Source organism: Tinamus guttatus, unplaced genomic scaffold (assembly GCF_059628265.1).
Source record: "Tinamus guttatus ecotype Peru unplaced genomic scaffold, ASM5962826v1 Tinamus_guttatus_pri_ptg000459l, whole genome shotgun sequence".
In the NCBI taxonomy this organism is placed as follows: Eukaryota; Metazoa; Chordata; class Aves; order Tinamiformes; family Tinamidae; genus Tinamus; species Tinamus guttatus.
Window position 1 is genome coordinate 2,600,051 of NW_028288993.1, and position 23,872 is coordinate 2,623,922.

Here is a 23,872-nt window from a genome sequence, read left to right on the forward strand (position 1 = left end):
AGGAAGCTATGGAGAGCACCAGAAAACATACCTTCTTATGGACAACGGAGGAAGTGGAATTAATGGTGCTCTCGTCACTATGCATCATGACCAGTTCAGGGCTGCTCTCATCCAGGACCTCCTGCATGCTGCTCACACTGCTGCTCTGACTGCCTGTGCTCACAGACATGCTCGGGATGGAATGGTTGCTGCCCAGACTGTCCATCTTCCTACTCAGGTTTGATCCATGCTCACTGTCCTATAAAACAAGGGGCATCAGTTACAAACACTGCAGGAGATGAACTGCCACCATGTGTCTGCAGTGTACAAAGTTTCTTTGCTCTTTATTTTGGCATCTCCATTTCTTGAGGCCAGTTGGGTTATGAAATATTCCATATGGGGCAGTTGGGTTTCACCTCTTTCCCTGCAACCTTAACACTTCAGCCTCCAAGCCAGATTTTTTCAAACCAGTTAAGTCTGGGCATGAATGTTTATGGCTTGAATTGGAAACATCCAGGAATATTGGATTGCTGGTGAGTGTTACACCTGAGACAGGAGCAATCCTTCCTCTACTTCTGTATTAAAAACACTTTTTTGAGTCAGAGCATGCCACAACACAATGTTGTGAATGAGAAGAGATGCAACACTGGTCCAAACTGTTCATGATTTGATAAGGATCTTATATTGCTTAAGGGTGTTGGAGTTGTAAACTTCCATGTGCAAACATTTAACCATATGTGCCCCAGTTGTCATATTCTGTCAAGCTAAAACAAAGTGAACCAAAAACCCTTAATCTTGTACTGTCAATTAAGATAAATTCTTATGTAATCTTCATTCATCTTTAAACAGCTGACTCAAAAGAGCCTGCATTGTTATAGTAATCAAAATTGTTGAAATCAACTTGGATGTACCTAGATAAAGATTCCTCATACGTTTTTTTATATATATCAGAAGGCAGCATCTCAGCTTTTCTTGCTTGCAAACTTGGTTCGGTAATCCTATGGTATGAGCTTAATCTGAATGGACTTAAAGAATTTATGAAGTCAGTTGTAATAAACTAGGGGAATTGAAGATGCTTGCAAAGAGTTCATAGTGAGGACTAGACCTCTGGAATACCCTTCAGTTCCTTGTCCAAAATAGCCATGCTTCACCAGAATGAAAGGCTTGTTTCTAGACTCAGCTTGCCCTGGCCTTCAAAGAGAGCTTGGCAGGAATTACACTACAAATCAATTAATAGAATATTGCTTGTGCTGAAAACTCAAAGAAACTTGACAGATTTGTATTTGATTATGTGATTTGTTTTTTTTGAAAGCAATTAGCAGATTATTCAGAGCCTGGGTAAGGGCACTTTTAAAATCTAGAATGCAAAAGAATGATATTTGATTGACAACATATGTACATGAGAAAGAAAAGATTTCCAGGATGCTTATATAAATTTGAAGAAGAAATAACATAATGAAGCATTTGAGATGAATGACTATGTCATTAATGAATACATATGCACAAAGGACAGAGCTGAGATGGCATATGCCACCTTCACATTGACTTTCTGACTTGAATACTTTACAGATGTCCTAAACTTTCTTGCACCAACTTGGAGGAAAGCAGGTAAGCAGTATTTTGAGTGTTAAAGATTTATAAAGCCCCTTTTCCACGTCTTAGATTTTCTAAGGTATAGAAAGGAATGGGCTTGGGGCGTTTGCAGCTGACCAGTAAGTAGTAACTGAAGCAGATGCTGTTTTCCCTTCACTGCCAAGTTAGTGACCCAGGAGCAATCCAAGGGCCCTGCGTGGTGCACGGTGCGGGCCATGCTGTGCACGTGCAGAGCGCGGGCATCGTTAGAGGTTAATTCGCGGACAGGGAATTTCCTTTCCCCTTCTTTTTTAGGGGTGGGGAGAAGGGGAACCGAAAAAGATGCCTTTGGGCGTCAACTATTGCCATATCCATTCCATCTGGGCCGCTAAGCTCAGATCTGCCGAAGAGTCACTTGGGGGAAGCACCCCTGGCTCTGCCCTGTCCTCGCGTTCTCCTAACAGATTGTCACACACAGGCAAAGCCTGAAAATTTCAGTGTAAAGATGTGAAACCACCCCTGTTTCTCCCCCATACACAGGGTTGATGCTTAGGAATAGACTAACAAGAGGGTTAGAACTGAAGCACTTCTGTAGCATTAACTGCACCAGTTGCTTTTCTTGCTGCTCATTTTTTTTGTTTATATTCCATCTTCCAATCAAGGGCAGTTTATGCTGTCATGTCTCTCTGTCTGACACCCAAACTTGCCCTTTCCTTAAGCCAAAGCTCTAGTACAGCCTTAAAAGAGCATTTGGCATACACAGGTCTCAACACCAGATTCCAAATACAAGCTGGGCTCACATATCGCTCTCGCTGTTTTCTTGCTATAGTGCAGCAAGAAAAAGAATACAGACATCAGTTTGCCTGGGAGCTTGTTTTCTACTGAGAACCAGTCATAGATTTATGTATCGAATGTGCCTGCACCAAGTGACATTAATTTCCATTTAATCTCATCAATTGAAAAATGACTGGTTTCCTTCTCTAAGCCACAGTCAGTGCCAATTATCATACACTGATTAAGTGGGCTGTTTGTTACGAGATTTAAATTGAAACAAATTTATGTCTTTAATCTGTTCTTTTTTCCCCCTCTTTAACATTATAGAAGTTTTAGAAATAAGTCTTACTACTTTGATGATTTGTTTTTCAGCAATTGATAGGCCAATTACTTAATGTGATAGTTATAATAATAGAAAAGACATTTATCAACTGATCTTGATGTGCTTCTGAGACTGAAGAGCTTGGACTGTCAACAGACCCTCGCTCACACAGCCTCTGAATGACTCTCATCAGCACAGGGTCTGCCCTGAAAGGAGTTTCCTCCCTAAAGTTCTCAGATGAAGGGCCACCATTTGGAAAATACAAAAACAAAAGGGGTTTTTATCTTGCCAGTAAAGGCACATCTCACACTCCGGGTCATGGTTGCTGCCACTCGTTATGCTACCCTGGTCTGCTGATCCAGATGATACTGCAACAATCTCAACTGTATCCACTCCTAGGCTGGGTTTATTCTGCCCCATTAAGGACAAAATCATCTTGTTTTCTCTAAAAGTATTTAGAAAAGTACAAAGGGAATGAGAAAATAGCAGTACCTCCTCTTCCTCTTGAGACTCGTTCAGCGGGCCATTCCTCGTCTCCTGGAAGAGGATTTTCTTCATTTTCCGGTACTGAAGGTTATCCAGTTCTCGTACTGCATCTTTTGTCCTCTGTATGAGGTCTATTAGTACCCTTGGCGGTCGATCTCGGCGAACAAAATCGTGCTAATTTAAAGGGAATAAAGTACATGTTTTCACATATGACACCGAAATTAGTGTTCATGTTAAGCCTATATGCTTTATTCTTAAGGATTATTCGAGTAATATCAGTTCAAAGAATGCCACCCCAAGGAAACTGTAAGACAGATGCACAAAAATGAAAACTCAAAAGGCTCCTGCACAGTAAAACTACAAGTCCAACCGCTTATTTATCGTTCTAGGTTCCATATATGAGATATAGGCACCACTCTGCTAGGTTCTGTGCAACTCTAAAGTAATGCCTGAAAGGATTTAATCTATGTGCTTTTTTTCTTAAAATTTTAAGAAAAAAAGAAAAAAAAACACACATACTGGAAGGGAGGAAGAAGTTTATCAAGAGTCAGGTTGGTTGGAAGAGAAAATGCCAGAAGCCAAGTCTCCTGGTAACGTCATGCAAACCACCAATAACAGGAAGTGTTTAAAACAAATTTTACTATTTCTATCTTACAAGTGTAAATATTAGTGAGATGGGTACTGTCACTTTTGCTTTCCTCCCTTAATTTCAGCTGCATTTTCAATATGACTCCAGTCTTTTGACAATTTTCATCTAGGACACTGAGTCAAAACTGAATTAATTTTCAGGCACCTCATACAAAATTCAGGTCCCTTTAAGAAAATGTGACCACCAAAAAATTCAGTCTCTCCCTGTTTACTGTGCACAAGCACAAAAAGCTCGAAAGGCAAAAATGTGGTCTTGAATCCTATAAGGTGCTATTTAGGGAGACCTGCTGCAGAAGGGAACATCTGGGGTACCGCTCTGAGAGCGGAAAAGCGGATTACAAGGCTAAATATCCATCAGCTGAGAATGACATCTCGGCTGCGATTGTTTATGCAGCCTCCAAGCGAAGGTACTCAAGAAATCACATCCCTCAATGAGCGTACACTGTTCCTAGAGAGCAGCAGGACTGCCAATCCACATGAATGAATCATTCGGCAGCCCACAACATAAACCTATTAGCTGGTCAAAGGCTTGTCAGGGTGCTGCGAGCAGGAGCAGAGAACAAAACGCTGGGTATGTGCCACAGCACAACGTAGCACGGGAGGAAAAAATATACCAGCGCCGAGGGTGAAAAACAAGCTCATTCATCAGCCTCTACCTGGAAAGTAAAGGCATTAGGGTTAAATATTCCGTATGGTCCAGGCTTAAAGCAAAGGCACGACTGAGTGCATAGCTAACTGTTCAGCACGGAGGGCACGGTTTCGATTTCTCACTTCGGAACCAAGACACGGAGAAACATCCATGAGAACGCATTTTACTGAGCTGAAAGAGCAACAAGAGAAGCCATAAAACAAAGGCTGAATGGTAGCCTTAGAACAAAAATCAGCATCAAAAGCTGCCAGGTAGGCACACAGCAGCCATCCAGCCTACTGTGGACATTAAGCAAAACACCCTGTGGAGCTAGCAATTCCTCTGCTCAAATATTTAAGGAAAAACTGAGTCCTGTTTACCTGGTGTGGAACAGCAGCATGCCAGGCAAATTCTCACCAGCAGCTATGTACGGCAACCAGAGGAATAGCAGGGCCACTAATCAATTTTAAAGAAAGGAAATACTTAAGAGGGAAAAAAAAAAAAAAAAAAGAAAAAGAAAAAGCCTGATGGAAAAGGGGCTGGACAGGATTTCACACATCGCTACCTCCTAAAGGATTCTGCTCTTGAATTTCCCAAAGACAAAGCCCCAGAGTCACAAACACAGCTCCTCTGCTCCCCAGGTAAACTGCAGCCAGGTGGCTTAAGAAACTGCAACTCTGATTTATGATTCATTGACAGGTAACACGGATAACCCAGGGACAGTACCCTGCCAGCATGGGTGTCCCTGTCCTAGCTGCTCAGAACAGCTATGAGCTTGCACTAGGCCCTTTCCAAAGGGACATGGTTATCCCCAAAACATCTGCTAATTGATCAGACCTTAGTAGAGGAACTCATGAGGTGATATAAAAAGCAGCTACCAGTAAAAAGGTGATGGTTGGATTATACAAAGAAGTTAACCTAGCCCTGTCCTTCAGTGCTCCTTATAACTTTGAGTTCTGGGCTCGATGCATGAACATACTAAAAAAAAAAAAAATAAATCCGTAACTTAAAGATGTTAACGAATCAAGAGCAATTGCTTAAAATCCACCTAAGACAAATGATTGGGAAGTGGAGATCAAAAATGCAGACTAAAAATCAACACTGTGTGGCTAGTGAAATTGAAAAAAAAAAAAAAAAAAAAAAAAAAAGTAATGACTGGAAATGAACACTAAAAGCAGATGCAGAGTATGCCTGAAGTCACGATTATTAGCAGAGCTCTACAGGTGGCACTAGTCAGTAAATTGTCAAGGTTTCTGAGCAAGGCAGCAGCCAAAAGCACAAAGCACCCAAACGCCACGACGCTGCAGAGCAGCCCCGGCCCTTCCCAGCGCCTGCAGCGGCACCTTGTCATGAGCACACTCATCCCAGAAACACCCGTCCAGCCAGGGGGGCTTCAAAGGGAAAATACAATAAACCAAAGATCAGAAATACTCCAAGGAGCACTTTACAAAAGTAGAGCAAAACCAAAAAGCTGAACTAAGAACAGGCATAAAGATCAGGGAACAATATGTACTTGAAAGGTGTAAGCACATGAAGAATAATGGTGTTGATACAGGCATTACTGGAAAAATCCAAGACAGAAAACCTTCCTGAACTTTATGAGGTGAAAGCAAAAAAGAGAATATCGGCCACTTCAGAGTGCCCCAAAAACAACTGGCTCTGGCCAAGGATGACCAGGCTTTTCCAGGCTCTCCTCACCTCCAATTCCCATGTTTCTTGAAAGAAAAGATTTGCAGATAGTGGCTGATGAAGAGCTCAATCCCCCAATCTTGTGCCATATAATTCTCAAAGTAGACCAGTTCTGCAAAGGTGCAGGGGCTATAGCAAGTCTTCAGGAAGACTGGTTAAATCCAGGGTTTGAGGAGCAATTAAAATAGCTTTGTAGATTTTCTGTCATTTCTATTGAGCAAATACTTCTAGTTGAACTACGTCCACTGTTGCCTTGAAAAATCAACATTAAATCCTTTTATCCTTAGCCTGCTGACATGTTCTTCCTTCAACTAGAAAACCCACTGCTAACACTGCTGTGTCATGAGGCTTCCAAGTTCTCAGATATAAATGCACCATGTTATAAAGAGAATTTTAATTGACAAAATTAGGAAAGAAAGGTAAGTGGCCTTAAATTCTTCGATACTTCAAGTAGCGCTGCCAAGGCTTACAACCTTGAGGCTGAAGGCCACAGAAGTCTTAAGGACACACAGAGCATGACCGTTTCACTGTATCAAGCTTAGATGTTTGATGTGGTATTTTAAAAAGGTGCATCAGGAAAAAAGGTACAAAATTGTCAACCCTTAAGGAGAGACTGATATGCAGCCCCGCACGAAGGCCAAGCATGAGGCTTATGCAAATTTTTCACAGGGATTAATCTCAGCTGGGTCGAAAAACAGCAGTCTTTAAAATGCAGCCTTATTCCACGAAGTGCAAAGCTCATTCCAAATTCAAATTACAGCCGAGCAGCACTGTGGCAAGTATTCAGGTACAGCAACATGTACCTGAATACATTCATTCATTAGTTCTGTTAAAATTTCAAAGGTTACTTTAAAAGACTCCCAAAATGCAGATGAGAAGAAAAAATCAACTTTTTTTGGGGGGGGGGGGGGGGGGGGGGGGGGAAGGGCAAATATTTTCTGTGCCTTCAATACAATTACTTTGGAGCAGGCAATCAGATTCTGTGCTTTCTATGAAAAACGTTCATGACTTCTGCAAGTCAGCTTAGAAAAATTCACATGTGCCAGCTGACAAATGTGTTTCTGAGAGGCTAATCCAGGATGTCTCTCCCCTGTAGCACCTATGCTTAACTCTTTCCTACTGATGTGCTAGAAGATAGATACCAAATTCTTTTCTACCACTACAGATTGTGCCAAGTAACTTCCTCTCTCCCCGATACGGCTTTGTGATGATAAAACTTAGGGCCCAGTAAGTCTCATTTTCCCAAATTTCTGAGAGAAATTTGAAAAATTACCTGCAATAGATCTGTTGATGATGGCCTTTCCTGAGGTATTTTCTGCAAGCAGTAATCAACAAATCCCCTAAAGGAGTCCGACCTGTAAATTTAAAAAAATATATATATATATATCTATATGACAAATAAGCTCAGGGTCTGGAATGTATACAGAGAAAATGGCACACAGTGAAAGAAAAGCCTTGATTAATTTGTTCTCAGGTTCCAGGGCACAAAGAGTAACTGGATTTTTCCAAATTCTGGGTAAGTTGATCCCACTTGTTCTCACAACAGTTAAAGACTCATTAAAAACTACCATGGACACACAATTATCACCCACCACAAAGTGAAATAAAACAAACAAAAATGATGTGCCCCAGTCAACAAGATATTTTCAACCCTACTCCCACTAATAAAAAATTAGATGACAGTTAAATTAGCAGTTACTCCAGAAGTGTACTCATTAAGTTAGCTGATGACATGACTCTCTACTCACTAGAAACTTCTGTTTGTAATCCTGACATTTGTAACAGTAAAGTACCTTGGCACACGCATGGTTCAAAGAAACTTTGGGTTATAGGAAAGTTATCATAACTTAACAAAAGAAAAGAGGCCTTCTAGGTGCTCATGAAGCTCAGAAGCAGCATAAAACACACATAGTATAGCAAACAAATGGCTAGAGCCAACCTGCTTGCCATCACGAGTACTGATTATCCTGTGTCCACAGGCTGCTTACGCTCTGTACTGCAAATTGGGTCTAAAAAGAATCTGGGAATGGGTATGCAGATAAGTGACCAAGTGCTTGGAGTTTTGAAAAATGGACAAAGCAGACAGATGATGAAATAAGGACATTAAAGTGAAGTGCTTTGGATAAAATGATTAGCAATTAAATAGTTAATAATGTTACTTCAATGCCTAACTATGCACCTGGGGGAACTTCACACCTCTCCAGGAGCTGCTGGTTCAGCTGTCAGCAGACACTGAAAAGCATCACTCAGGAGCTATGTTCTATTTTTGTGTAATGAGACCAGGAAGTGGGGTAATCCTTTGGATTCTGGACACAAGCTTGGAGAGCATTTGCCAGCTCCAGAGCTCAAATGACATTTGGAAATGCTTCTTCTAAAGTCACTCACTGAACAAAATCTAATTACATCTATTCTATGTACATCTCTCCTCCTCTCCTCCATATTTCAGCTGCAGTGTAAAGCTAACAATACTTCTGTCAGGAATCTTTTGCAGCTGGAAACTTTGCTGATGCTGAGCTAGGCTGGCTTAATGCATCCAAGAACAGTTTAATTCCTACAGTGTCTACAGCCCCATAATTAACACCTCCACACATTTAGATTGTAGCACAGCCAAAGTGACAGAAGGTCAAAAATGAGCCTGCCTACATGGGAGCATTAATCGAGAACACAAGCAAAATCACTGCACTGCAACAAACACTTTTCCTGTCAGATTTTAACTATGCAAAGAGTGTCATAAGAGGATTTCCAGGGAAACAAAACAAAAAATGGTAATAGCTCTCTTACCATTCATTTGACTGTAACGTAGGGGAATCATTCTGGGCTATGTGATATAAGGCACTCATTGCATTCATGTTGAAAAGTGGAGGCTTCCTTTCAGCTAGAAAGAGAAGAGAAAGGCATGATAATGCAGTCTGCAAAGAAAGGGAGAAAAGGTCGGGAGGAACAAGCAGGGTATCACTGCCAAATCAGCAGCTCATTACTGTTGTCATCACATCTAAGCCAATTATTTTAATCCTCTAGGTTAGTTCAGGACAGCCACCCAATGAAAGCTGTTATTCACCTGAGGAGGGAATTATGACATCCAAAGAGAACAGGTAATTATGAAGGGAAGTTTCCAGTAAATTTTACATTAACTACCATGTTTTACATCTGACTGGCTATGGTAAATCCAGCAGAAGCTGACTACAGCAGAGCTCAGACATGCAGTATGTCAGGGCCAGGAGATTTATGCATCAGTCCCTGCAGATCCTTGATGTGCTGACACGGCACCTGTAGTTAAGGGGAGAGAGGGGCTGCTCACTGCATTTGTCATTGGCAATGACTTGCAGAAGTGGGGCAGCTGGCATCACTTGCCACGTACGTCTTCAACTCCCCATTACAAAAGCTCTTCCTAGTCCTTGTGCTTCCAAGAGGGCACCCACCTGCCAACCCCTGAGCTTTCAGGAGTACAGTACCAAGAAAGGTCATTTTTTCACCTCCATCTAAGACCCATCATGTCAATTAATCCATGAAGCCAGGATTAAGTTCATGTCAGGTCAGAGCAACCACTTGTGCTTGACATGCAGCATGCATACAAACCACAGCATCTTTTCTTGGGTACTTGCAGCTACATGAGAAATTAAGACATCAGCATTCAAAGAAAGCCAAGTGGTGCTCATCAAGAGGGATCTTTCCACTGCTACCCTGATCCCATATGTTCTGATGTGGAATCATGCAAGGACAAAGCTCAAAGTTAAATAAAAAGCACAGTACTTCTCAAGTTCATAGCATAATAGAAAAAGAAAGCAAACCCTTCAACTTCAGCTATGCTACATGGCTTTGATGTTCTCGAATGAAAAGCTCCACAGAAGTTCTAATATTAAAACTCAATGGCTATGCAGGGTAGCATAATGCCTACTCTATGATTGTATTTACTCCTCCAGAAGCCAGATAACTTGCTTAAATTCTACATAAAAATCAGCTGTCAGGCTGAAGAGTAAGAGTCTCAAACCGCTGATTTTGCAGCAAAAACAGTTTATATCAAAATACAGACCGTGTCAGCAGTGCATTAGCATTGGCACATGAAACGCAGCACTGGAAGGGAGCAGTCATGAGAGAAGAAAGAAACGATTACCGTCTCCATGTTGGGGTTAACGTTTTCTTCCATTCCTCTTTTCTAACCCATTTTACTGCTGCTGGCTAAACATTTTCAGAAATAGCTTTTTCTTTGAACTTGCCCTCACAATGAATTTCTGATGTATTGCTTTTAAGCATAATCCATATCAAGACTATTTTTAAGATAATCTACTCAGCACATGCAATGTCAATATTCAAACTTAGAGTGCAAACAGCTGCTCTGTATACCTGCTCTCTCATCTACATCTGCTTCAGGTAGTGGGGATGAGTATCATTTGCCCTTTGCAGTGCAAACCCTTTTCTTCTCATGTAAAGAACCTGTCCACGATGATTCACGTCACAAACTTTCAGCTGAGGTTGAAGATTTTTGTTTGTTTCAGAGAATTGGGAAGTAAGAAGAATGGAAAATTAAACATAGGTCCTCTCTGACACACTGTTTTTAGGACACTGATTCCCTTGGTACAGCAGTTGGTCGAATAAAGTTTTCTCAAAACTCAACTTGTAAAAAATACAGAATACAAACAGCTGCTCCTTCTTTCTGGGAGGAACCATAGAAGTAACAGCATTTTTTTCTAGAGTAGAATTATATAAAGATAAAAGAGACAAGACATCTCCTTAGCCCCTATTTGAAATATAGAGGACTTAAGCAAAACTACAGAAATAATCTACAAAATGGATGTACTTTATGATTGGCCCTACATACATATTTCAGGCGAGGTGCATTAGCCCCTCTCATACCAAAGAGTTTTGACTGAACTCATTCCACACCTTCCCTCATCAGCACTTCGGCACTGTATGAACTTAAGTATGAATTTAAGTATCCTCAGTCTCTCACCCATATGGATTATTCCTGCATTACGATGCAGCAATATGGACACAGAACATTACCACCACAGTTCTTGATACTTTCTCAAATTTGCAAATTCAGTTCTACCATTTGTAGAAGATATGCTGGATAAAACAGCTGCTATTTTCAGCCTGAAGCTTTTCCTAACATGCTAAGTGGACACAAGGAAATGAGACATGTTTGCCCATCACGGATCACAACCTGCTTCTTAGAATCAACTATATCTTCAAGAACACGCTCAGGACATGCCAAATAATTTAAGACAGATTCAGGTATGAAATTCCAACAGCTACGTGGGCCCAGACAGTGCTTAGCTGTATAAAGGCCCCAAATAAAAATATTTGTCACACAGGAAGCTAATCTCCACAGGCATAAAGGTCCTGCTTCTCAAGTCTAGCATAAGTATGGCTAACACAAGCATTCATTTGCAATCTAAAAGACAAATTCAGGCAATTCTACTAGGGGGTTCAATCTGCAGAACAGGACTACAAAATGTAGCCTCTCTCTTTTGGGGGGACCTTTTATTCAGAAGAGTCAAAATACGTTATCTGTCAACTTCAGTACATTCTGTTCTGCAAGTGAGCAAAGAACTGCCCAGGACAAAACCTTATGAGACTACAGCCTTTCAGGTGCTAAAGGAATAACTGAGCACACTAGTGTAGTATTAGGTACAACAGCATTAATGGATTGTCTTCATTTGCTAGTGAGGAAAAGATTTGACTCAACTGTGAGTGTTTTCCAAATTAAGGCTTTTAAAAGCATCTTATTGCTTGTAAGATGCTTCTTTCTTTTCATTTTTTCTTCAGGGCATTCTAGTAAATTCAGCAAATAGATAATTATTCACCTCAGCTGCCAAGTATTTACTCACCTAACTCAATACATGTGATCCCAAGAGACCAGACATCCACCTTCCCATCATACTGTCCTTCGTCCATAGCGAGGATCACCTCTGGTGCCATCCTACCAACCACAGTGGAAAGCACGCGGGTTAGGGGAGACGCACCGCAATTCCCAGCACGCAGCTTCATCTTCAGCAGTGCAGGGGACTGGAATAGTCAGCACGGAGCCAAGGAAAGCCATGCTGAAATAAAACAATGCTTGCCTGCACTAGCAGTCCTTCCAGGAGACATCTTTAAGAAAGAAAAATAAGAGGCCAACCCGTTCCTCTTGCTGTTAACGCAAGGTGCTGGCATGTGGGAGATCCGCACCAATCTCAAAGGCATTGTGCCTGCAGGCAGTCAGCACGAGCTGGGGGAGTCCTAATGGCATCATTTTTACTCTCCCCTGAGATGGGGGGTTTCCTTTGGCACACCAGGAGAATTTTCCAGCAGGTATGTGAGGGGAGCTACGAGAGGAACAGGGAAATCTGGAAAAGTGGGGAAATACAGCGGTCCAGAACTGAGGAATGAGCAGGGAATAAAAAAAAAGATGACCAAAAAAAAAAAAAAGAAAAAGAAAAAGGAGAAAAAAAAAAAGGAGAAAAAAAAAAAAAAAGGCGCAGCAGACCCGCCTGCAAAAATTCAGCCTCTTAACTTTTGGTTCTTCAAAGATGGAGCAGGCTTCCTGCCAAATGTTGTTCAGAGGTTGGGCGATAGGCGACCTCCCATCAATGCCTGGGGCGTCTGCCACAAAATAAATGGAGTGTAAAGCTATGCTGGGCACTATGGTAGGAATGCCAAGCAACAGAGTTTCTTCAAAACAGAACCTAAGTATAGCTTCCAGTCTGCAAAACCACTTAGCAGCAAGTGTCCCCTTCTCCAGGGGCTTGCCCGAGTTCAGTATCTATGGCAAATATCAGTAATTTTTAAGCCAATGACATTGTAACAGTCAAAACATTTACTGGTGCCATTTTAAACTGCTGCCAAACCTACCTCTACTTAAGCACTGAGAAAGAGCTGCACATGGAAATTTTAAAGAACTACTTGGCGAAGTAGCAAGATTTCTTTTTTTAATGCTGGATATTATTTTCAGTTTGTGAAATCCTGTAACAGAGAGAGCAGTTTCATCTAGGACTGAAGTATCCCGTGTTTTACTCACCAGTAAGGTGTCCCCACAAAAGAATTGGCAGGGCAGATTATAGAGGCAGAGCCAAAATCAGCTAGTTTCACTTGACCTGGTTCTGTTAGAAGAATATTTCCAGCTTTAATATCCCTTTAAAAGAAAAGGAAATGCATTTCTGGTCATGACAGAACTTTCAAAATATACAGACACACAGAAAATCATTAACTTGTCTCAAACATTTAGAAACCTAATATTATGTCTTGGTCTTTTAGATAGACCAAGTATGTAACTATATCTAACATACATAACTATAACTATCTATTAGATAGACCAAGTATATACCTTTACTGAGGATGGAAACTGAAGTAGTTTCAAAGAAGGGAAGAAGAAATACGTGTCTCAGAGAGATGCATTCAAACACCCAAATGTGACACCTTTAATAATACCAGGCATGTTATTTTCATCACTGAAATGCCCTAGGATTCCTTAGGTTATTCTTCATACAACTTTCAGATAATTCATACATTTAAGAGATTAACAATAATGAGGCCACTACAACATGAAAGGCACAATACACATTCGGCACCTTTGAACTGTAAATTTCTGAATTCCATCCAGAAGTGGGTTAAACTCAAATTAACTGCCCATAAAATGCAGACAAAGGTTAAACCAATTACATATATTCCAAGACACTTAGTGAAGGGCCTATTCAGCGTTAGAAATGAATTTATCTAAGTACCATTTACTTTAACCCCCTGGGCTTCTGCAGGCTTGTCTAACTGAAATATCTTATTTTCTTCTATCTCCTCTAACATGGAAACAGAGGGGCTGCTTTCAGAAATTCAGTTTACTTACATACTGTCCCCTGGAAGTCATCATCTAGTCATGTCCCCTAAAATCCTGAGACAGCACTTTGATAACAAAGGGAAAAAAGTATCCTAGAGATGCCAGGGATGCCTTTGCATTATAGCACCTTGGAGATTTGCTTTTCCAAAAGCAGACCATCACTATAAATGGTAGGTGTGCAATGGATCTCTGCTTAGTGAGGCTGTTAACACCATGTAAGTTATAATGCCTTTGCATTAAAAAGATATATTTGATTATATTTTAGATATATATAAATATTTATATACACACACAGATATATTTATAGAGACACACAAAGAGAGAGGAGAAAAGAACATATTAAGAAAAAAATAGCTTTTAAAAATTGGTGATCAACTGTAAGCCCAAGATCAAAAAGTTCTTATTAATAGTACGACACCTCCAACACAAACAAGCTGCTGTGCATTAGCAAACATGCTCTGACCCCGTGGTAAAGCAAGCTAGTTTGAAAAATGGGAGGGGAAAAAAAGCTACCGTGTGTTTGCTGCAGAGTAAGAGAATACACTGAGCTACTGTATAGGAGCTGGAACATTATAATTTGTGCATCCAGTGTCACTGTAGACCCAGAGGGTCAGGCAAACAAAGTCTCTCCAAATTTAGCAGACACTGGTGAGACACCCCTCGCTCCGAAGGGCAGCGCACAGAATAGGCAAAGCTGGGACCATCAGAGCCGCAGAGACAGAAATATCCTTCCAGCAGCGGTTCTGGAGTCAGAACCTGTGTTCCTTCATTTCCAGTGCACTATGGCTTCAAAACCAAGGTTGCAGTAACTTTCCAGAGAATTTTTGCACACACCTAGTGCTCAGAAACAAGCCCGATGGAGCTTCATGGGTTTGGTCTGCGCACCTGATACTTCTGCGGGAAGAGAAGTACCAGACAATGTCCCGTATGTGCAAGAATGAGCACCTCAAACACAGGTTGTCCTCTTTGCTCTCGTCTCCAGAGCTATCCTCCCTTTACAGCAGCAATAGAGGGCTCAGCAGGCCCTCCTGAAGCTAACACAGCCCCACGGCAAAGGCTTGTGCCCAGAAAGAGAGGCACTGCCCCAAGCACCGCGGATGCTGAACACATTACAGATGCACCTGCAAAACCCTCGGTGCTAAGCAGGTATATCTGCAAGCTTCAGTGGATCTTGTACTGCAGTTTAGCAGGACACAATCTAATCCTGCACTATCCATCCCATGTGGAACGCAGGATGCAAGACCAGCCTTGCTTTTTCCTGCATCTCCACAAGATGTCCCTCCGTTCTAGGTCATCCTCTCTTGGCTTTGCTCCCTGCAGGGCTGGGACACCAAAGCCATCCCAGCTGCCAGCTTGGGTCCTTTTTCCACCCCGCCCCGCTTCATTCATTTGCTTTACTTTTCCAAGGGGTGGCAGAACTCTGAGGGAAATACCTCAGAAAAAGTACTTTTTCTGCTCTGGTAGGAGCAAATATACAAAGGGTCAATCTTAAATCATTCTGATTTAATTTAATTGGCATTCTGGTTTGAATGAATATTTTACATAAATCTCCTTTAATACCCTTGTGTAGATATGTCCTAAGTGGCAATTTTAACACATGACAAATAATTCCCATCTCTGGAAAAAACACCTCACCGTCTCAGCCTCAAACAGACCAACTTTCTGCCTAAAGCCTGCCAGCAGGCTACAAAGAAGCTTTTAGCCCTATAGTCTCACACAGCCTCAGTTTAATAAGTCTTCCCTTAGATTACACTCATCTATCACTCACCCTTTTCACAGCAAATCCCTGGCATAAAATATCAATAATCCTCCAAAAAACTGCAAAAATATAAAATAAAAAAATATAGAAGACTCATTTTGATTCTTCGCTACCAGTATTTGAAGAGAAGAATCTCTCCATGGCAGAGATCTCTGCACTGGATGGTCCCCCCACTAAATTATTTCAGCCAAAGGAAAGTGTCCCCAAGAGCTGACACCTTTTATTTATAAATCCACGCTGGCACGAGGAGCCGGGTGCCAGCAGCCTTACCGGTGTATCTTGGAGTGGGAGTGCAGGTAGGCCAGCCCCTGCAAGGCACCGTGAGTAATGGCAGCAATCTCCACTTCCTGAAGTGGCTTCTTGTGAACTAAAGGGGGAAAAATAATCAAGAAAAGGGTTAAGTGTGATGTCTTTCACAGCACACTTTTTCATTTTTAAAAAGTAAAGGAACCCCCAACTTTGCCAGCCACAACATGAATGCTGCCCCTGGCATCCTAATTCCCTGTGGCCTGGTGGCCATTGGTGGCTTAGAGCCTGCGTACAGCCTGGGCACATATTTCACATCATCTACAACCACATTTTTCCTTTCCTCCTTTTCTCTCATACTACTCTTAAGGCCAATACTTACTGTTAACACAAGGGATATTTTTGAGTAGAGCTTGCCAAATATATGTGAACCCTTGTTTAGTTTTTCAAAGCACACACCACAGATCCCCAAATATGACCACCAGGTGCCCATGGCTGATGCATCTTAGATGCAAAAGATACAGCCCATGAGGAGTATTAGTTTTAGCAAACTATAGCTGGGATTCCTTACTCCTCTACAGACCCTACAGTTTTAGTTTTGAGGTCACATTATTCTCCTGTTTCATAAAACTATCTATAATTATTCCTATAAACTGCCAAACAAGGACAAGAGTGGTCTTTATGCATTATTACGGATATCCAGATAACAGGCAGTCTGCTTCAGACATCAAGGATGTGTGAATTACAGGAATATAGTTGTATTCATTTATACTTTCATTACATGACATAAAAATGTGTATGTCAAGCGTACACTGTAGCGGCCTCCTGCGATAGCCATAGCCTCCCCTTCATGCCACAAACACAGAGACAGAATGAAGCAGCACAGACTGCCCCTACCATTTGCAAAATACCAGTATCTAAGAGAAAATGGCCTCCCAGCATAGTCCAAGTGGGCACTAGAAGAAATAAAACCAAATAATACATAAAACTTACCCTCTAGCAAATCAGAGGCTGAACCTAAACAGTACTCCATAACCAACTGCAAGAAAAAAAAAGTGTTTTTAAATAATAAGGTAGATACTGTTGATGTTCTCCCACAAACAATTATTGTTTAGAGTCTCAGAAATACTAGAAAAAAAGAAAATTTAAAGCTGCAAGAAATACAAAAAGCAATGAATAACAAAGTGCTCTAATAAATTGCAGCAATATCATGACATCCCACATTCTGCAAGGAAAGCTGGGGCACTGGGAAGTTTGTGAGGAGATGCTGTAAAGGATGCCCAATAATAAGGCCAAGCAGCTTTGCTTAATCTCTATGAAGATTATTAAACTGCCTCAGAGAAGCAGGGTTTTCTTCCAATGCCTCAAATTTCCATTCCCTTTAAGTTCCTTGGAAATGTCCTCATGTGAAAGGGACTACAAGCAGCATGGGGTGAATACTGCTGCATGTAAAGGCACCATGTATGTATTGAATATTTGGCTATGCTGCAGTTGTGTGTTGTGTTCAGGAAGGCCTGCGTGCCAGGCCACGCTCACTCACCCATGCCGTATGCTCTTTCAGGTAACATCCCTTATACTCTATGGTGTTGGGGTGCTTCAGCTGTTGCAGAAACTTGACTTCTTTGATGATATCCTGCCATTTCTATTGAAAAAGCATTGAATCATTTATCAGCTTAAACCTTTCATGCTCTCATACCCCCACATCTGAAAAAGTGACCTTACAGCAGTTTTACACCCCTTTTCACTTTCCACATTAATAATGTAAACACATCTTAGCTGCCAGACTCATTTTTTCTCTCAGTGATATACTGATCACAGAAAGATACTCCAACTGTATCAGAAAACTGAATAGTCTAGCTTTCTAATGTCAAACCAGACTTTTTTCCATTGCTTGCCCATCCAGGCTAGTTTCTTCTCCAGGTTCATGCTGGCAGCTCTGTAGAGAAAGACCTGGGCGTTGTGGTGGACAACTAGCTGACCATGAGGCAGCAGGTGCCCTCATGGCCAAGAAGGCCAATGGGACCCTGGGGTGCGTTAAGAAGAGCGTCTCCAGCAGGTCGAGGGAGGTGATCCTGCCCCTCTACTCAGCCCTGGTGAGGCCACATCTGGAGTATTGTGTCCAGTTCTGGGCTCCACAGGACAAGAGGGATGTGGAGCTGCTGGAGAGAGTCCAGCGCAGGGCCACAAGGATGATCAGGGGCCTGGAACATCTGCCCTATGAGGAGAGGCTGAGGGAGCTGGGCCTGTTCAGCTGGAAAAGAGAAGGCTGAGAAGGGACCTGAGCAGTGTCTAGAAGTACCTCAAGGGAGGCAGTGAGGAGGATGGTGCTGGTCTCTTTTCAGTGGTGGCCACCAACAGAACCAGAGGTAATGGCCACAAACTGAAGCATCAAAAGTTCCACAGGAAGTTAAGGAAAAATTTTTTTAACAGTGAGGGTGACAGAGCCCTGGTACAGGCTGCCCAGAGAGGTTGTGGAGTCTCCTTCTCTGGAGATCTTCAAAACCTGCTTGGACGCAGTCCTGTGCCACGTGCTCTAGGTGACCCTGCGTGTGCAGGGGGGTTGGACTAGATGATCTCTAGAGGTCCCTTCCAACCTTCAGCATTCTATGATTCTATGATTAACCTCACAGAAAGAAGGGCCTCCTCTTAACAGTACTTTTAAGATTACCTATAGTCAAGCAATGCCAATTGTGAAGAGAAAAGTGATCCAAAAGGCATAGACTGAAATTTAATTGGTCAAAATAAAACATGCTGTTATTCAGCAGCTAGACAGTAATACTGTGTATCTATCCCTTCCCGGATATAAACAGTTCTAGGGTTATTTTATTATTCTCTCTCTCTGTACTGCAAAATCACACATATAGTCTTGCCTATGAAACAGTAGTTTCCAAAGCCCCACTGTGCTAGAGTCTAAATCCCTTTTATATTAAGATCCAGAAGAAACAGCTAGCTTGAGGGCTTCCAAATGCACTTGTACCATTTTATTTGCATACATTTTACCCCAAAGCACTGCTGCTGTTTGTATAACGAACTAGCTAGTGGTCTCAAACGCAGTGGCAAACCCAACTGCCCCAAAGTGGACAACAACAACAACACAGTACGGTTGAAATACCGATGGTATCAAGTAGTTGTTTGCTCCCTTCAGTGACAGCATGAGGCCACTGGCATTTGGAAGAGCACCATGACATTTACACACAGCTTATGGGGGAGAGCAACATGTAGGAAGGAGAAATGCAACAGCTACTGCATGCACACCCAGCTTCATTCACCTCACCTCGTTCGTTTGCTTCCCACTGTAGGACATTTTCTTGACTGCCACCACCTCATTAGTGTGGGAATTTGTAGCCTGAAGAAGAAAAGAAAGTAATTGAAGAAAGTCTCATTTTTTTCTTCCCCTCGCTGTGGAGTCAGCTGTGCTTTTGGCAAACATAGATGTCTTCTCCTTTGTCACATGCTGGCAAACTCCCATGCTGCAGGACATCATCTTCGTGATAAGATTTATAAATCATGACCACCCTCCTTTAACTTCATCCATCTGTGAACATCCCCTGACCTCCTTCAGCCCTTGCTTCACTTGTTACCTCTTCACTGAGGCACAAACCAAGGTCTGATAATGCACTTGGGAGAACATGCAAAACAGTTGTATTGGAATTGCAGTAAAAGCAGTTTTAGATAAATTTTGGGAAAAATATTTGCCCAGGAAAAAATGAAGAGATGCACGTAAATCTCTACTTTCATCCCAAAAACATAAAACACTGATATTCTCAAACAACTATTTGTATTTTCAACTTCAAAATGGCACTTGGTTTTGGAATTTATCTCCATTTAAAAAACAGCAGCCTTCCTCTCACTGCACATTCTTTCACTTTAAAATAATGTCTTTTGGGGGGTTTTGTGCATAGCAAAGGGAAAAATTATTTTACAATCACAAAAAGTAAAAGACAGACAGTGTAAGTTCTGTTTGACTCAACAAAGGAAAACAAATTTAAGTTGTAGACAAAATTACAGTGAAGACTGTTTTAGGACCATGGAGGACTACACGACAACTCGGCAAAGCTAAATGCCCTTTGGGCACTGACCCCAGGACACTAAAAGGAGAACAAATTTCACCTAAAATTTTGGTGAAAATTTTTCATCATATTTACTATACAAAAATTTGAATTTCTAAATATTTCAGTGGGCTTACTAATCTGCACTGATATTCTTAAAACACTGCATCGAGCTAATCAAATAAAATGTAAGGGCTCCAACATGACAGGGAAGGCATTGCGCCTTAAATTCTTCCTTTCCCTCGAAACCAAACTCTTTGGTTGGTGCATTTCCAGCATTAAGACAAAGGCTGCATCAAGATTTTCATTGCACTACACCTAGTTTTGGTTTAAAACTGAGTAAGAGGAGATAGATGTGCCAAGGCTGCTTTGGTCCCCTTGCATTCAGTATCAGACTATCCTCAAAGGTTTCTTCTTCACAGGCTGATGGAGCTCCTTGAACCTCGTGCAATCAAGGCAGGTTTTTGTGACTTGGCTACAACTCAAGGCAACCTCCTGTTGGTGAAGAACAGACCCCCTTCCGAACACCGTACGTAGAATTATAGAGCAATTTATGTTGGTTTTCCAGAGCTACTACAAAGGAATGCTTTGAAATAGCAAATGGAGTCAGTGTAATCCACTTCTGTTATGAAATTGGGTCACCTAACGTAGGCCATCCGCACACAGTTGTTCTCTTGACTGTCAGCAGCTGAACAGATGTCAAATTATGGAGCTGTGCTATTCATCTACAGGCAAACCATCAAATTCAAACCTCAATTGTGGAAACGAGTTTAAAGGCAGACTGTAAAAATCTCAGGACAGTTACATTTTCCACAAAAATTGCCAGACCCCAAATACCACCTGTGTTAATGCAAAAATGCACCTCTTCAAACAAGCCCTGTGGAGAGCTGATAACCAGTTCATACAATTCAACAAGCCAAAGGATTTGCAGTAAACCTGGCGCAGTTACAAAGCTGCCTTCAGCCTGGTCAGCTTAGTGTTGCATGGAGAGCACTGCTGTCTGAAAAGCCTTCTTGGAGAAGTGACCAGCAAAGCCACGTCTAGACCTCGAGTCTTTCTGTGAGTGTTATTTTCACACCACTCACTCCTTTTCCGTCACTGAAATGTAACACTCAGCCCCTTTATTTTTGCTTTCTTCACTGAAGAGCTGAGCTTCAAGCTGTAAATTAACCCTTGCAGACAGGATGTGTACTACACTTGAGTAAGAATGTATTAATTAAAGATATTTTGTGACACTCACAGTGACTTCAAAGGTGCAGGGTGAATCAGAAAAGCATTGCCCTTAACGGAAGCTGATATCAACCTGCTTAGCAAAAGCCTGACACCAGACAAGGTGAAAAATCACACCCTGCTCTTCACAGGGCAGTTTTCATCAACTAAATTACAGAAAGTAGAAAACAAATTGCTTCTGGAGAAGACAAAACCCTTCCTAACCACTCATCACTCCAATCCAGCACCTAAAATGTGAATGCCAATAGGAGAGTTAAACAATTCTCCAAGGATTTCTGTCTGTCACAGTCACGCTGGATGCCTTCTCAGCAACGTAAGAAGTTCTCCTGTTTCTGCTGCCAAATCTCCTTCATTTACCCCATTCTCATTTGCTTTATCACTCTTTCATACAGAGCATAAGTCTAACAAGGTTGTTATTATTTCTGATGAAGCTATGCTTTTGTAATCAAGTACAAATTTTACCTAGTCAGCATTTAGTTTCAAAACCTTGTAACAAGCAACAAACTTCTCAGCCTTTGGATATGCAAAGCATCATCTCTTTCTGCCAGGAAAAGAAATCTGAAATTATTTATCTTGCCACGCACAGACAATATGCAGGCAAACAAAACAGCTTGCAAAAATAAGCCTTCATTGAGGCTTATATCAGAATATTGTAGTAACTTGCCCCACTAAAACCAACAACCATGAAAACAGGCTCTGCATTGAGCTGCATGGGCAAGTTCTGCCCCAGCTGCTCCTGGACCAAAAGACCTCAGAGGACTCTTCTTGGGGCCAGTTAGTAGAGAGGAGAGCAAGGTGCTAAGCACGTAGCCATCTTCCCAGCACCCAGTCTTTGCCTCCAAAAAGAATGCAAACATGCTCTAAGTGGACATCAAAACCCCCTACCAGTCCTGAAGCTACAATGCCCAAGCCCTCCACTGTTTTTAACCGGGTCCTGCCCTCTTTCTGGATGGCCATCACGTAGCAGTTGGAGACGCAACCTTTCCCCACCGCTGCTGCTTCTCCTTTTTCATTAAGGATGGACATTTCTTCCATAGCTGTCACAGGTTTTGTGAGTAGCCCCAAGGTTTAAACAGGAGGACATTTATTTATATTTATCACATTTCTTTAAATCTCACTTTTGATATTACCCCCAGAACACTGAGCTTAAGTACAGCAGGGGGACTGCCACCATACAGCAAGACAGACAATTTCTTTCTAGATTGGCATGTCCTTTGAAATCCAAACATGCACTTCAGACTGCCCTGAATGCCAATGCACCTCAGTGAGGGGAAGAAAAAAAAGTAAAAAATAAAAAAACTTGGCTCATTAGCCAAACTGATAATGATTTGGCTCAGAACTTTTAGTAAGGAAAACTCACATGAATATTTCTCTTAATTTTCTGATGGGAAAAAAGGTCCCATAGGTGGTTCTTTACGAAAGAGAGAATCTCTACAAATATTATCACATATAAATGATGGGAGATGGAAGGGAGATGCTGTCACTTAGCCCTGTTCCTTTCAAGGTTTTTGATGTATTTCTCCATTCTCGATGCCAAGCATGTCCGGGTGCCTACAAATCCTGCAATGACTGAGATCTTATTTGTGTCCCCTCCCTCACTCCAAGATGCTCTGGGGTCAAGATGCAAGAGAGGCTATAAAAGCTTTTAAAAAGGAGGGAAAACAAACCCTAGACAAAGGGCATCCCATGCGCAGTAGGGAAAGGCTCTAGCATGAGCCACGTGGTGGAAGCAGAGACTTTCCAAGGCCTGGGCTGTTGTGCAGCCACAACCACAAAGGAGAGAAATGAATTCCAGTTTACTCCTTACGAGGACTCCAAAAGACAATGCACAAGCTTCATGCACAGAAAGTAAAGTTTAAAACAGTGCCAGAGAAGTCGGGGATGTACTATGAGAAAGTAGAGATTCCAGATTATATATTCCAGGATTATACTTTAATTATATTATTGCTTATCTGAAATAAAAATATCAGGGTCCTCTCCTATTTTAATAGCAGTTCCACAAACACTTCCACCCCTGGCTAACATTGCATAAAAACAGGGAATTGAAACAGAGTGCCTGTAAATAATTCATGCTGGTTACCACCATCTTCCACTGTGACAGATGTAAGGTTGCATATCTAGACTCTGCAAAGTCTGATATTCAGACATCTAAATTCTATTGAACTTGACCTTCTATTGATCATCACACAACCTCCTTTCCCCTGGAAGTCTCACTCCTCCTAAGATCTTCTCCTCACTTTTGCCTGCAAGCATTTGCTATTGAAGATGGCATGTATGTGATGATAAAGCAGAATGACACTTAAAAGATGTCTCTAACTCCTAAATAATCAGGGAAGTTACTCAAAGATCTGAAGGCAGTCTTGATACGACTTCCACAGTATCTTTACACCATGCCAATTCATTAACAAAAGTAGCTTTTAATGCCAATTTTGAATGCTTAATTCACTGAATCTATTAGTTTGCAAAAATTTAAAAGTATATGAGCACAAAGTAGAGTATCTTGAAATTCCCGTTCAACAATTTCCAACTGCTTAAATACAACCTTCAGCATCTGAAAGGTTGCATGTACTATTCAGACTGCAGTATCAGCTGCTACGATATATACTAGCTGTTACATTAATGAGCTCAACAGTGCTCACATTTTTAGATATGCTAAGACAAAAAGTCCTAAGAGCTAGAAGGA

The 23,872-nt window shown here is 41.6% G+C and overlaps 1 protein-coding gene across 3 annotated transcripts in view; it reads right to left on the reverse strand.

Moving 5' to 3' along the window:
• Positions 1–23,872, reverse strand: part of TAOK3 (TAO kinase 3) — a 74,331-nt gene that overhangs the window by 19,731 nt on the left and 30,728 nt on the right. For 2 of the 3 annotated variants that reach the window (XM_088532310.1, XM_088532311.1), the window contains exons 5-14: positions 19,185–19,256; positions 17,451–17,552; positions 16,904–16,949; positions 15,935–16,031; positions 13,096–13,209; positions 11,927–12,018; positions 8,880–8,973; positions 7,372–7,453; positions 3,140–3,307; positions 32–238 (exon numbers count right to left, since the gene is read on the reverse strand). In XM_088532310.1, the coding sequence (XP_088388436.1) occupies positions 32–238; positions 3,140–3,307; positions 7,372–7,453; positions 8,880–8,973; positions 11,927–12,018; positions 13,096–13,209; positions 15,935–16,031; positions 16,904–16,949; positions 17,451–17,552; positions 19,185–19,256 (1,074 nt within the window). The remainder of the gene's footprint in view (positions 1–31; positions 239–3,139; positions 3,308–7,371; positions 7,454–8,879; positions 8,974–11,926; positions 12,019–13,095; positions 13,210–15,934; positions 16,032–16,903; positions 16,950–17,450; positions 17,553–19,184; positions 19,257–23,872) is intronic. The other variant, XM_088532312.1, reaches the window with a different exon arrangement.